The sequence below is a fragment of the Rutilus rutilus genome, assembly GCF_951802725.1.
Source record: "Rutilus rutilus genome assembly, chromosome: 16".
In the NCBI taxonomy this organism is placed as follows: domain Eukaryota; kingdom Metazoa; phylum Chordata; class Actinopteri; order Cypriniformes; family Leuciscidae; genus Rutilus; species Rutilus rutilus.
The window spans coordinates 5,117,142-5,130,775 of NC_140224.1; the positions used below are offsets into that span (position 1 = coordinate 5,117,142).

Sequence of the window (13,634 nt, forward strand, 5' to 3'; positions counted from 1 at the left end):
CAGCCTTATAAACAGTAATTAATGTTTTAATTTTAATAACTGAGGTCTATCATGCTTTAGAAACTTAAAACATAAATCCTCTTAAATACTACAGAATCATCTAATGTTGAATATAATTACAGATACTATGCGCTTCATATAAAACATTAGCAGTCTATATGATTTCATCAGTTTAAACTGTGTTTTGGATAGAAACAATTGATTACAGCAAACTTCAACCATGATCAAACACGGTCAATAAAGATGTAATAAATTAATAAAATAAGCTCATACATTCAAGATATATTTATTATAGCACTGTATACAATACAGATTGTTTCAAAGCAGCATTACAGAGATAAACAGGAAAAGATGATCAATCATGCAATCAATAAAATTCTGCTATAAAGTAGATCTTTTAAAAAAGTGTCATTATTCAGCTGAAGTCAGTTCAGTGTTGATTCAGTTTTGTTAAATAACTGTGTAATGTTCATTAATTATGATATTAGTTGTAAATGCTGTAAGGAGCACTACAGAACACAACTGTGTCATTATTCACTTCATCACTTCATCAATTCAATGATTCAGTTCCATGTCAAATGTTGCAAAATTCATCAATTATGAAAAAGTGGAATCAGCTATAAAGCAGCTCTGCAGAAAACAGTGGTGTTAAAACAAAATTGACAAGAGAAGAACTGTGATGATAGATATAGTGGATGTGGTCGCAGATGAAGGTGTTGGGGAGGGCTGTGATGTCACAACTCTGCCATTCAAGGGCTGAACTCCTCTGAAGTTGTTGGTCATCAACACCGAACTTGAACCGTCCACTGCTTTGAAATTGATTTTTGTGCTGACGCTGTTGATCTGTTTGAAGGAATAAATTCAATTGATGAACGTTGCCATCCAGTAATAGACGAATATGATTTTTATGAATTACTCTACTATAGAGGTGCCTTGTCTTACCACGTCCTCGCTGACTTTGATGGTATCTTTGAACACAGTCCAGATCACAGCTTCATTGCAGTTGGGTGTGGTTAGGGAGCCTTGGTACCGGTAATATTTAGTCCTGTTCACCCCTTCAAGCAGACTGTCCATTGTGATTAGATTCATGATTGGGAGTGAATTACCTAAATACACAAAAACGTCAAGAGGGTGTAAGGAAACGACTTGGCCGTCTTTAGTTTGTTGTTAAATCATATTGATGATGAAGAGAGATTAACTAAATATAGCATGTTTTAATGGTATGAAGTGCACAAAAGACCCCCCATACAGTTTAAAGATTCACTCAAAAATGAAAAACCTGTCACCCATCACTGTCGTTCCAAAACATTCTTCGATATATATTATTTTGTGTTCCAATAGGGGTGGATAGATTTGGAATGACATGAGGGTCATGAGTAAATTATGACAAAATGTTTGTTTTTGTGTAAGCAATCAATAACAAACTATTTCTTTACCTGAATTACTGATGAATGGCAACAAGATCGTTAGGTTATCCCATTTATTTGTTAGGTTTTTTGCTCCCTGTTGGATAAATTAAAATATAATACAGTCATGAGCACACAACCAAGCCATACAGTAAATATACTTTAAGGTTTGCGCTTGCCTCTGGATATAATAAACGTGGTCTTGCTCACCTCAATGAAGAAACTGAAAACAGCCAATCCTGTGCTGTCATTAGCAGCAAGAGCAGCTGCCACACTCCCGTTGTATTTTGAATGGACATTCAGAATTTGCAGCTGAGAAACAGAATCAGACATTTAAAGATAATGCATTTGGGATAATGCTATGTGGAATAATGCAATGCATTTGCAGGGAAAATTAATTAATTCATACCTCCATTGGGTATTGTTTTTTATCCACAGTGTGTTCGGAGCCATTCGAGGAGCTGCCGTTACCCCAGTGGAGCTTGAATTGTACGGAATTGTACAGACCTGGAAGATCACCTCCTCGCACTGTCATTTTACTACTATCCAGGGTGACCACCACTGTGAAGACAATGGAAATATTAGGACCTGTTTACACCTGGTATCAAGATGCGTTTTGGTTGATCAGATCACAAGTGGACCACTCTACACTTTTAGTAAGGTTCCTACGCACAGTTTTATAAATGAGACCCCTGGTGCGCAAACATTATGGGAAGCGCTCTAGCCAGACGGGATTTAAACTTTGTCGGCTAAAGACCCAAGTTGGTTTGAAGATGAAAAACGTACCAAGCACAATGTTCTCTCTCTATTCCTGATTTCTAACACACACTCACAGCGTTCGGCTGGTCTTGCGGCTGTCAGGGCAGAAATTAAATCTGCTGCTCTCTTTATAGCCCCTTTCACACAGCGCATTGAACCCGGGAAATTGCCGGCAAATTGCCGGAACGCCTTCTGTGTGAACGCAAACATGACCCGGGTTTAATGCCGGGATCGATGCCGGGTTGGGGACCTAGTAACATTGCCGTGTTCAGTCCCGGGACGCGCGCTGTGTGAACAAAAGCCGTAATAATGCCGTGTCGTAGTGATGACGCTGAAGCCGGGATCGTTCGCCAGCTGTGAAACGGTACGAAATGCGCAATTTTATGATCGAATCAGAGAAATAAATGCACAAGCGTGGTTTCTTGAGAGAGAAATCGCAGCTCATAAGCAAACTGAAGACGCTGCTGAGACATTACAAGTCACATCGATGTCACGTGTCTTTCCGGGACATACACGGGTTGTGTGTGAACGCGCTCTCTGATTCCGGAAAATCACTGGCAGTGTGAATGAACCAAAATCAAATGAACCCGGGTCAAATCCCGGGTCACTTTATCCGTGTATTTTCCGGAATCTCTGTGTGAAAGGGGCTTATGTTTTTCAGTCGTCCTCGGGCACGTTCATATGTAAATTGCATGAGCTCATTTTGTCCATTAGACTGAAAGATCTAAAAAAAATATACATTTACCCACTCATAGACCCTCCCCTCAAAGAAATCAGGACAGAAGTGGTTGAAAGTGGACAAAAGAGATGGATTAAAACACCTGGTTTAAACAGGTATGTGTCTCCCTCGTCTACTTGTGATCCAATAGACCAAAACACATCTCAATACTAGGTGAGGGCATTAGATGCAAGGTTCATACGATACACTGACATTGTGCATCACTGATGCTTGATCTGCACACTACAACCTATTTTGCAAATTTAAGTTCCCTCTATGTAGTTTGTAAGTCTCATGGTACAAACAAAACTTTTATCTTTCTGTTTTCTAACAGTTTATCACTTAGATCTCTGTGCTTGCACATACTTTTCTGAGCAATTCTGAAACTTTTTAAAGTGACACTTCTCATATTATCGTCTTCTAAGGACTGATAACTTTTGTTAGTAGGTGTTCCTCATTTGGAAGCCACTTTGAATAAATCTACCAAATATATGATTTTAGCAACTACAGAACAATTTGTAAAGACAAACAAATCCTGAGAAAAAAAAATCTAGTTTTTTTTCTGTAACAAATGCAGATAATATCAGCTGCATACCAGGGGGCGGTTGCATAAACTGCTTAGACTAGTCTTACAAGTTAGTCGTCTTTTTTTTTTAAAGACTTTTTAACATCAGTTACATAAAAACGTAAAAACGTTTCATACCGAAAGGAAAGACTAACCCTCCCTTGACTAACTGCTAGTGGGTCATGCTAGATCTTAAGACACTGTCTTAACAACCTAATGGCTGAGTTTATGCAACTGGCCACAGGAATTCCCAGTGCCCCTTACCAGAGTCGTCTGTGTTAGCGATTGACAGTAAGGTGGAGTTGTCATCAAAACCAGTGAAGTTAAATGAGGTCAGGTTAGGATTTCCCTGAACACTTGTAGTCACGATATTAATGGGAGATTGCCTGGATCCATTGCAGGATTGAGGCCAGGTTGTAAAATCTATTACAAGTCAGGGGTAAAAAAAAAACAAGTTTTAAATATAGAAATGTTTATAATAAGATTTATATAAAGTTTTATGCAGATATTAAGTTTTAGTGGCATATTTTATAATATAATAAATAAATCACACTTACTGCATGTCGGCAGGTGATAGCACCATGCTGTTTAGGATGAAATGACAGCATTAATAAATACAACAAATGAAACGGCAGAATTTCCGATCAAAATGTTTCAAGAGCCTTTAGTGCCTACTTTAAGAGGATTCCTAAAAAATAATACTAGATATACAGAGTAACTTGAGTTACTCACCCACTTGGCCGTGGACGGAGGGACACAGGAGAGCAGCAAGGAAAGTTACCAGCAAGACAATCATCTAAATCAAACAAGAAATCATTATAATGGAAATCAATGCTGCCAACTGAATTTAACCTTATTATAAGTGAATTGAATTTGATATGAGAAATGAAATCATTTAGAATAAGATAGTTAAAGTCTTACTGTACCTCTTCGACTTGATTCACCTGTCAGTATTCAGAAAACTGATGAATGGCTTCATTCTCACCTTATCAGCTCACCTTTAATACACTCGGACACATTCCGATCAAACGCATGTGATAACATTGCTAGGTGTTATTCATCCTATTTCCAGTATATGGCTGTCAATACTTGAATTATCACATTCTTACCTCTCAGCATCACTGAGGTCACAATCTCTAACCCTCTTGTGAAAAGCTCAGTTCATAATTGTGATTTCCTTTCCAACCTTTAAAATGAGTAAAAAAGTTTATTAGCTGTCGACTTCCAAAAGTTGGCAAAATGACCTAAATAAATGGTTGTAAATAGCACTAGTTTAAGTTTATTTGGATTATATCAACAGGTAAACACTTCTGGGTGTTGAATAGCTTTTCATATAAGGTTTCATAAAAACAAGAGTTCATTAGTATTGGAGCAATACCTTCAAACGATAACAGATTTATTGGCACCCCTGGTAAATATAATCAAAGATGGCTGTAAAAATACATTTGCATTGTTTATCCTTTTGATCTTTCATTCAAAAATCTAACCTTTTATTGAAGTAAAAGAATTGAAAGTAGGGGGTTAATCACATTATGAAATACATGGTTTTCTCCAAAACACTTTGGCCCTAATTATTGGCACCTTTTTATTAAATACTTTTTGCCAACATAACAGCGCTAAGTTTTCTCCTATAATGCCGGATGAGTTTGGAAAACACCTGACAAGAGATCAGAGACCATTCCTCCATACAGAATCTCTCCAGATCCTTCAGAGTCACAGATCCATGTTGGTGCTTCTTCTTTTCAGTTTAGCCCATTCATCTTCAATAGGGTTCAGGTCAGGGGAATGGGGTGGTCATGGCAAAAGCCATGTCCAGTTTGTTTTGGATTGTTGTCCTGATGGAAGATCCAACCATGGCCCATTATAAGATTTCTAGCAGAGGCAGTCAGGTTTTGATGTTTTAAATCTGTTGGTATTTGCTAGAATCCATGATACCATGTATCTGAAAAAAAAAAAAAAAAAAAAAAAAAAATCAGCCAAGGCTCATTAGAAAAGCGTTCCTGAGGCATCATTTTTGCAAAATACATTGCGTCGTGCAAGTTTCGCAACAGTTTCAAAGTGAAACGTATGGTGAGTGGCGTTAAAAGCTTAATGCTCCATTTTAAAATAACGTGCACCTTGTCACAGAAGGTCAAAAAGTGAAGCGAGGATCCAAGTGCAGGTAAGGAACTTTTTAAGTAATAAACAAAATAAAACCACAAACAAAAACTCCCCGTGGGGGAAAACAAGGCAGGTATAAATCAGGAACATAACACAAGGGAAACATAGACAACGAACCAACACAGGACTGCAAACACAGGGAGACTAAATAGGGAAACAAACAAAAGAGGATAACGGGGAAAGCAGGTGGGGCAAATAATTAAATAATCAGGTAACAAGATGGGAGGGGCTAGACAATTACACGAGCACATGGCCCAACATAACAAAACACCCATGTGCAGCACAAGACAGGACAGGCATGTGACACACCTACACTAAACCCTACCCGATAGTGTTAACAAAAGCAAATGTGACATAACAACACAATCTTCATCATGGCATTTTAGCTTGTTTTTGAACTCTTGTCTTTGAGCTCTCTTATCGTGACTCGTCTTTCATGGGATTCATGGTATTTTTTTCAACACAGGGTCATTGGAAAAACTTATCTGTATCATAATTGTGTATGAAAACGATTGAGTGCTTGCTTTTTTACTGCCTCTAGTGTTCATTTCTTTTGGAAACTGCATTGATTTGTATGTATTGTTAAAATGTTGCCACAGATACGTTTTTCCAATGACCCTGCATTGAAAAAAATAGGCCCACAACATTAAAGATCCAGCATTATATTTAACCGTTGGCATGGGGTACTTTTTAGCCCTGTTTGCACCAAAACGAAGGAAGAAGACGATGGGTCAGAGATTTGTGTACACGATGGCGTTCAGCGACTATTGCCGTTTGTGCAAGACAAACATGAGGGCAGAAGGTATGTATAGATACAAACAAACTGCTTCGGTGTGTCGCATAGACGTCGTCATCGTCTTGCTGTTCCCTCCCCGTTCTGTGATTGGTTCCCTCGCTGAGGCAAAAATCTGGTCCATGGAATCCAGGCTGCCTATCAGCGTGAATAAATCGCGCTGCGTGCAAGGCAGCATGGGGAAACCCAGGCTAGATGATTACGGGAATTTGGCCTTTGTGTTTCCTCATATTTATACTCCTGTGATAGCTAGACAATTTCATGTTCCTAGTCACCCTGGTGTGCTAAAAAAATGTAAATATTAATGGCAATATATTTCAGAGATATTTTAGAGAGAGAGAGAAAGCTCAATAGCCTGTTTTGCCACTGTGAGTCATCCTCATTGATCATTATTTATAGGTGACTGTAAAGAGCATTTCACACAATGTTCAGATGAATGACATCAGTTGATTGGTTTCATAGCTGATTTATCCTTCTTGTCTGTTTAATTTTTAATTAACCTCTTTAATTTTCATCTTTTGATGTTTCTTTCCTTTTTGTTTTGGCCCCTCAAAGAAGTCAATTTTAAACTCGAACTCATGATAAAACGTCATAATTTTACTGGGTGGCGATTTCACAAGAATTTGTATGCTGTGATTCCCACGGAAACATAGAATTTTTAGAAAGATGACAATGGTTAAAGCTCCTATACTTTAGGTACTTTATATTAAGACAGCATATATCAATCTAAAGTCACTTTTGACTTTGTATGAGCTGTACGAGATATCTGAGATGCAAAAGTAGTATAGTATGTATTACGACATATGAAAGTATTAATTTATAAAAGGAGGTTTAATTTATCAAGAAAGGAACCACGTTGTCATTATTACTGTGAACACAATCCTTTAGCAGTAATTACAGTTGCTAATTTTAAGGATAAGGACAAAATTCCACAACGCAACTAGAATGTACATTTCCTGAAGAAAAATGTGAGTGGTGCTTGCAGTGGCAAAACTCGCCACTCGGTTGCTAGGGTGTTGTACGTGATTGCAAACGAGCCAACAACCATGTCTGTACAATGTTGTGGAGCTGAAATATGGATTCTATATGTTACAATATGATTGCTAGGTGGCTCTTAACGGTTTCTAGGGTGTGGTTACACAGTTACAATGGTGATATTTAGGGCATTGCTAGGCAGTTGCTAGGGTGTTCTTGGTAGTTGCTATGGTGTTGCTAGGGCATTGCTAGGGTGTTCTGGGTGGTTGCTATGGTGTTGCTAGGCGGTTGCTATGGTATTTTTGGTGGTTGCTATGGTGTTACCTGGTGGTTGGTAGTTGTCACAGATGGTTACAATGGAGTTTTTATAGAGTTCTTAAAATCTTTAGTAACAAGTGCCTTTAGTACGGCACGAGGCCGCAGCCGTGCTAATATACAGCGATATCGCACGGCTACGAGTGTGATATTGCTCATTTAACATTTAGTTAGTGGTTTGGGGTGGTTGCTAGGGAACTCTTAGTGGTTGCTAAGGTGTGGCTATGAAGATTTTAGGCCCTTTGGTGTCTGTGTGTGTGAAAAGTGACAGTTGGATTTGAATTTCTGAAAATCCTGCAATGTTAAGTCAATGGGACTTTTTTGGCCGCTTTTTCGTCCGCTGTGCGAACATCGTACACCCGATCGCTTAGATATAGCACACCTCTCCTCAAAGAACCGCACGATTTGACACCTCACTCAAGGGTTTGTGACAAACGGTGCGGGAGGAGTTACGCGCCAAACTCCGGAATAATAAGAAGAAGAAAAAAAAGAAGAAGAATAAGTATGAGCAATAACAATAGTAATGCCTTATTGCCTTTGGCAAGCACCACTAATTATGTTCCACCTCAGACAAATTAGATGCATGTCACCATTATTTCAATTCGATTCATGTCCAGAGCTATACTGCAAGTTCCATGAAACTAACCTTCGGGAAACGTAATCACGAAGAGAAAAAAATGCAGGCTCACCCAAGTCATCATTTATCAGCCTCTACCCTACCCTTAAAACACATTATTCCCACTATTAAATACCCATTAGGAACTTTATTTCCACTTTTGTAATATTTTCTTAATTTTTATTTAACCATTGTAAAAAAAACGGTATACAGCTTTTGCATTTGCGGGTCTGCTCTGTGTGAACAGCCCCTTCCTCTCCTCACCACTGCTTCTGTTATCAGCAGGATCTCTACTGTAATTTTGTCTGGATCAATCAGACAATGGTGGTGGAGTTAGTGTTATTAGCCTCTGCCAACAAGGCAGCTATCCGCACTTGGTGCATTAATAAAATATAAATGAATATGATCAACAGCATGAATGTAACATAACGTACTCGGTTACTAACGTAACCTCTGTTCTCTCTAGAGAGGGAACGAGTATTGCGTAAGCTAGCTTACGCTGCGGGAAAGTCTCCTTTCACGAGATACTGAAGCCAAAAATTATCCTAATTTTTTAAACTTTGTCAACGCAGTGCGGCAGCCTGCAGACCTAGGGCAAGCGAATCGCGTGCCCATTGGCTGCTCTGCGGCAACTGCAGCAGCCTATGGCTGAGCCTTGCGCGTGACGTCACGTCCAATGAGCGCGCTTGGCGCGCTTAGTGCGTCACAGCCCGTCATTAGGGGTGTGGCTTAGAGTATATAAGCAAGGAACAGAGGCTGCTTCGCTGGTTTCTGTCGCATGAAGCGAAAATGAGCTCGTGGCGAGAGCACGGCGGGTTACGCAATACTCGTTCCCTCTCTAGAGAGAACAGAGGTTACGTTAGTAACCGAGTACGTTCTCTTACGAGAGGTTCTCTCGTATTGCGTAAGCTAGCTTACGCTGCGGGAACACCTTTGTCAACGCCGTGCGCGCACCCAGCATCCTGAATGAATCCCGTGGGAAGCCCAGGGAACGCGAAACGGAGCTGGGCGGCCAGATACCACAGTACACAAGCACATAATATGGGGCAGGGAGCGGCACAGCCGGTCCAACTAACACTTCCATATAGTGTAGCTCAACCAGTAGAGCTAAATCAGCAGCGTAGCCCGCGCACAGACAGTGGGCTGGCTTACGCGAGACTTAGACTGATAGCACTTTGGCCTGCAAAGCGGGAACTTCCAGGTTGTAAAACCTAACAAATGTGGAGGGGGAGGCCCAGCCCGCCGCTGCACAAATGTCATGAATGGGAATCCCACTGGACCACGCCCACGATGAGGCCATGCCTCTGGTGGAGTGTGCCCGAATGCCCAAGGGGCACTGCAGGTTTTTAGATGCGTAAGCAGCTGCGATAGCATCGACTATCCATCTGGACAGAGTGTGTTTCGAGGCGGCGAGACCCTTGGTGCGCCCACCAAACGAAACAAAAAGCTGCTCTGAACGCCTGAAGGCGGCGGAGCGTGAAATATAGCTTCTCAGCGCCCTAACTGGGCAGAGGAGGTGACTATCTGCCTCGCAGCCAGTAATCGGCAGGGCTGAAAGGGAAATGACCTGCGCTCTGAAGGGAGTGCCCAAAATTTTTGGGACGTACCCATGCCTCGGTCTGAGAATAACTTTAGAGTCATTAGGTCCGAACTCGAGGCACGCAGCGTTAGTGGATAACGCGTGAAGGTCTCCCACACGTTTTACTGAAGACAGTGCTATCAGAAAAACGGTTTTGAGCGTGAGGTATTTCATATCCACAGTTTCTAAAGGTTCAAAGGGATGTGCTTTCAGTGCGTCTAAGACCAGTGAAAGATCCCACATAGGAACCGAAGGGGGTCGCGGGGGGTTCATCCTCCTCGCTCCTCTAAGGAAGCGGATGACCAACTCGTTCCTTCCTAATGCGCGGCCCGGCTCTGACACAGAGAGCGCTGAAATGGCCGCGACATAGACTTTGAGCGTGGAGGGGGACCTGCCCGCGTCCAGTAGCTCTTGAAGGAAACACAGTACTTGCGAGACCCCACATGTCTGTGGATTGAGCCCTTTGGTAGTGCACCATTTGTTAAACACAGACCATTTAGACGTGTAGAGCCGCCTCGTGGAGGGGGCTCTAGATTGTATGATCGTGTTCATCACCCCTTCTGGTAGATCAGCATGTAGTTGTTGAGGCTCCACGCATGCAGAGACCAGTGCTCTGGGTGGGGATGCCAAATCGAGCCGCGGGCTTGAGAGAGAAGGTCTCTCCGCACCGGAATCGGCCAGGGGGCTGAGTCTGCCAATTGTATGAGTTCTGGGAACCAAGCTTGGTTCTCCCAGAACGGGGCTATGAGGAGCACTGTGTGGCGCGCTTTCCTGACTCTCTCGATGACCTGAGGCAGCAGAGAGACTGGCGGAAACGCATATAGCGGGCCGCTGGGCCAAGACTGGGCCAGCGCGTCCTCGCTCTTTGAAAAGAACGCTGGGCAGTGTGCGTTGTCTATTGACGCAAAGAGGTCGACTTTCGCTCTGCCAAAGCGGCGCCACAGCGACTGGACTGTTTGAGGGTGTAGAGACCACTCCCCAGGGGGAACGTTGTCCCTGGACAGTCTGTCGGGGCCCTCGTTCAGATGGCCAGGCACATGCGATGCTCTCAGAGAGCGCAGAGAGTGCTGAGCCCATACGAGCAGGCGTTCCGTCAGGGCGCAGAGTTGCTTTGATCTGACACCGCCCTGGCGGTTCACATAGGCCACTACTGAAGTGTTGTCCGTGCGGACTAGAACATGGTGACCAAGGAGGAAAGGGAGGAAGTGCATGAGCGCTTTCTCGACCGCGAGCATCTCTAGACAGTTTATGTGTAGGAGATTCTCCTGGTCTGACCAGTGGCCAAAGACCGGTCTGCCTTCGAAGAGCGCTCCCCAACCTAGGTTGGACGCGTCTGTAGAGACAACTTTCCGGTGTGAGACCACTCCCATATTCACTCCCGTGTGATACCATTCGGCTGCTAGCCAGGGCTGCAGGGCTGAGACACAGACCTGAGTCACTCTGATTAGCGAGCCGCCGGTCGCCCAGGCTCGATGGGATACGCGCGTTCTCAGCCAGCGTTGAAGCGGGCGCATGCGCAGTAAACCCAACTGAAGCACTGCTGCAGCTGAGGCCATATGCCCCAGAATGCGCTGAAATGCCTTCAGGGGAACCCGGTTGCCTTCTTTGAAGGATACAGCGAGGCGCTGGATGCGGCGCGCGCGCTGCTCCGTCAATCTGGCCGTCATCGCCACCGAGTCCAGTTCTATTCCGAGAAAGGAAATCGACTGCCGGGGCGAGAGCGAGCTCTTTGTCCAGTTGACCGCTAGACCCAAAACCTCCAGGTGGTCGAGTAGCGCTGTTCTGTGAGACACAAGTTCTGTCTCTGACTGCGCCAGAACGAGCCAATCGTCCAAGTAGTTCAGAATTCGCATTCCCTGACTCCTCAGGGGAGCGAGAGCCGTGTCCATGCATTTCGTAAATGTACGGGGTGCTAAAGACAGGCCGAACGGCAGGACTGTGTATTGATAAGCTCGACCGTCGAAGGCGAATCTCAAAAATGGCCTGTGACGGGGAGTTATCTGGATCTGGAAATAAGCGTCCTTCAGATCGAGAGAGATAAACCAGTCTCCTGGGCGAATTTGCGCGAGGATCTGTCTGGTTGTAATCATCCTGAACGGCCGTCTCATGAGGGCTTTGTTCAGATGTCTCAGATCTAAAATAGGTCTTAATGCTCCGTCCTTCTTGGGAACGAGGAAGTAACGGCTGTAAAAGCCTGACTCGCTCAGAGAAGGATGCACCTGTTCTATGGCCCCTTTTCGCAGCAGCTTTGTTATCTCTGCTTGAAGCAGATGTGCTGTTTCCAAACTCACTTTCGTTTCCGTCTGCGCTAGAAAGCGCGGAGGGCGACGAGCAAATTGGAGCGAATAACCGTGTCTTATGGTGTTGAGCACCCATTCTGACGCGCCCTGAATAGCCTCCCATGCTTTTGCATGCATAGCTAGGGGTCGAATGGTCTCTGGGTTCAGATCGCCGCGTTGCGCGGGATGGGGAACCTGTATCAGAGAAGACGGGGCGGCGCGCGCGCCGCCGATGCTCGGACACGAGGGCAGAAGAACAGGGCTGGCCGACTGTGCAGAATTTAGTAGCTCGATCTCGGACGATGGAGCGTGAACTGCTGTCAAACAACCCAGGCGCGAGGGCGGCGTGGGGATTATGGTGTCTGAAAGTGGGCGCGCGTGCTCGTGAGCTGGCGCGGGATATGCACTTATGACACGGCCAGTGTTTGGGGGCTTTATGAGGTTTGCAACCTGTCTGGCAGAGCGGGCAGTGGGCAGGTGTGAGCACAGGGCTGTGGGCACATTTCCTACACTTGATGCTCGAGCGGAAAGTTTCCGCTTTAAGAGATAGCGCTCTGGACGCGTTGCCATGGGAACCTGGTCTGTGTGAGGCAGTGAGCACACGGGAGTGGGCACTTTTTCTACACTTAAAACCCCTGCGGCTTGAGCCGTAGCAATTTGAGGTAACTGAGTGACAGAGCGAGCAGCGAGTAGTTGTGAGCACGGAAGTGTGGGCACTTTTACTACATTTAGTGCTCGAGCGGTGTGAGGCCGCTTTATGAGAGAGCGCTCTGGGCGCGTTACCATGGGGATTGCACTTGTGCGAAGCAGTGAGCACATGGGTGTGGGCACATTTTCTACACTTAAAGCACTTATACTCTTTTTGAGATTTATCTGGGTCGCCGTGAAAACGGCGTTTGTGTGCAGGCGAGCGAGTGTAATTACTGGCTCGTTGGCTGCGGTGTGTGCTGCTGCAGTAGCCTGAACATAGGGGACTGACAGAGCTGTGCGTTTTGATGGCGGTCCGGCCGTAGCGGGACTCAACCATCTTTTCCTCCTTGCGGATGCTAGGAGGACTTCGCGGGCTCGGGCTTCAACGCGATCTTGGACCGCGGGCCCCGTGGGGGCGGCGGTCTGTGACGGCTGGTCGAGCGCGACCTGGGGCGATTGCCCTGGCGCCGCTGCGAAGCGTTGGGGGGCCTGGAAGAGCGCTGGTTAGAGCTGCGCACAGGAGGCTGAGTTTGAGGGCGGCCTGTGGCTGAGCTCGAACGGCGGGGCAGGAAGAGGTCCATCGCCTGCGACGCCTTCTGTACCTCAGAGAACCGATCCACAATTCCGCTGACCGCAGGGCCAAAGAGGCCGGTGGGCGAGAGTGGTGCGTTCAGAAACACAGCGCGCTCTGACTCACTCATGTCCGCGAGCGTCAACCATAGATGTCTGTCGATGACGGTGAGCGCGGCCATGGATCTGCCGATGGCTTGAGCAGCGGT

The 13,634-nt window shown here is 44.8% G+C and overlaps 1 protein-coding gene across 1 annotated transcript in view; it reads right to left on the reverse strand.

The window, feature by feature from the left end:
* Positions 1 to 269: 269 nt before the first annotated feature.
* The window catches only part of LOC311305685 (carbonic anhydrase 14-like), a 29,218-nt gene continuing 15,853 nt past the window's right edge, over positions 270 to 13,634 (reverse strand). The window contains exons 11-15 of the mRNA XM_084433498.1: positions 1,816 to 1,967; positions 1,617 to 1,718; positions 1,437 to 1,503; positions 943 to 1,106; positions 270 to 843 (exon numbers count right to left, since the gene is read on the reverse strand). Of these exons, the coding sequence (XP_084289624.1) occupies positions 649 to 843; positions 943 to 1,106; positions 1,437 to 1,503; positions 1,617 to 1,718; positions 1,816 to 1,967 (680 nt within the window). The 3' untranslated portion in view covers positions 270 to 648. The remainder of the gene's footprint in view (positions 844 to 942; positions 1,107 to 1,436; positions 1,504 to 1,616; positions 1,719 to 1,815; positions 1,968 to 13,634) is intronic.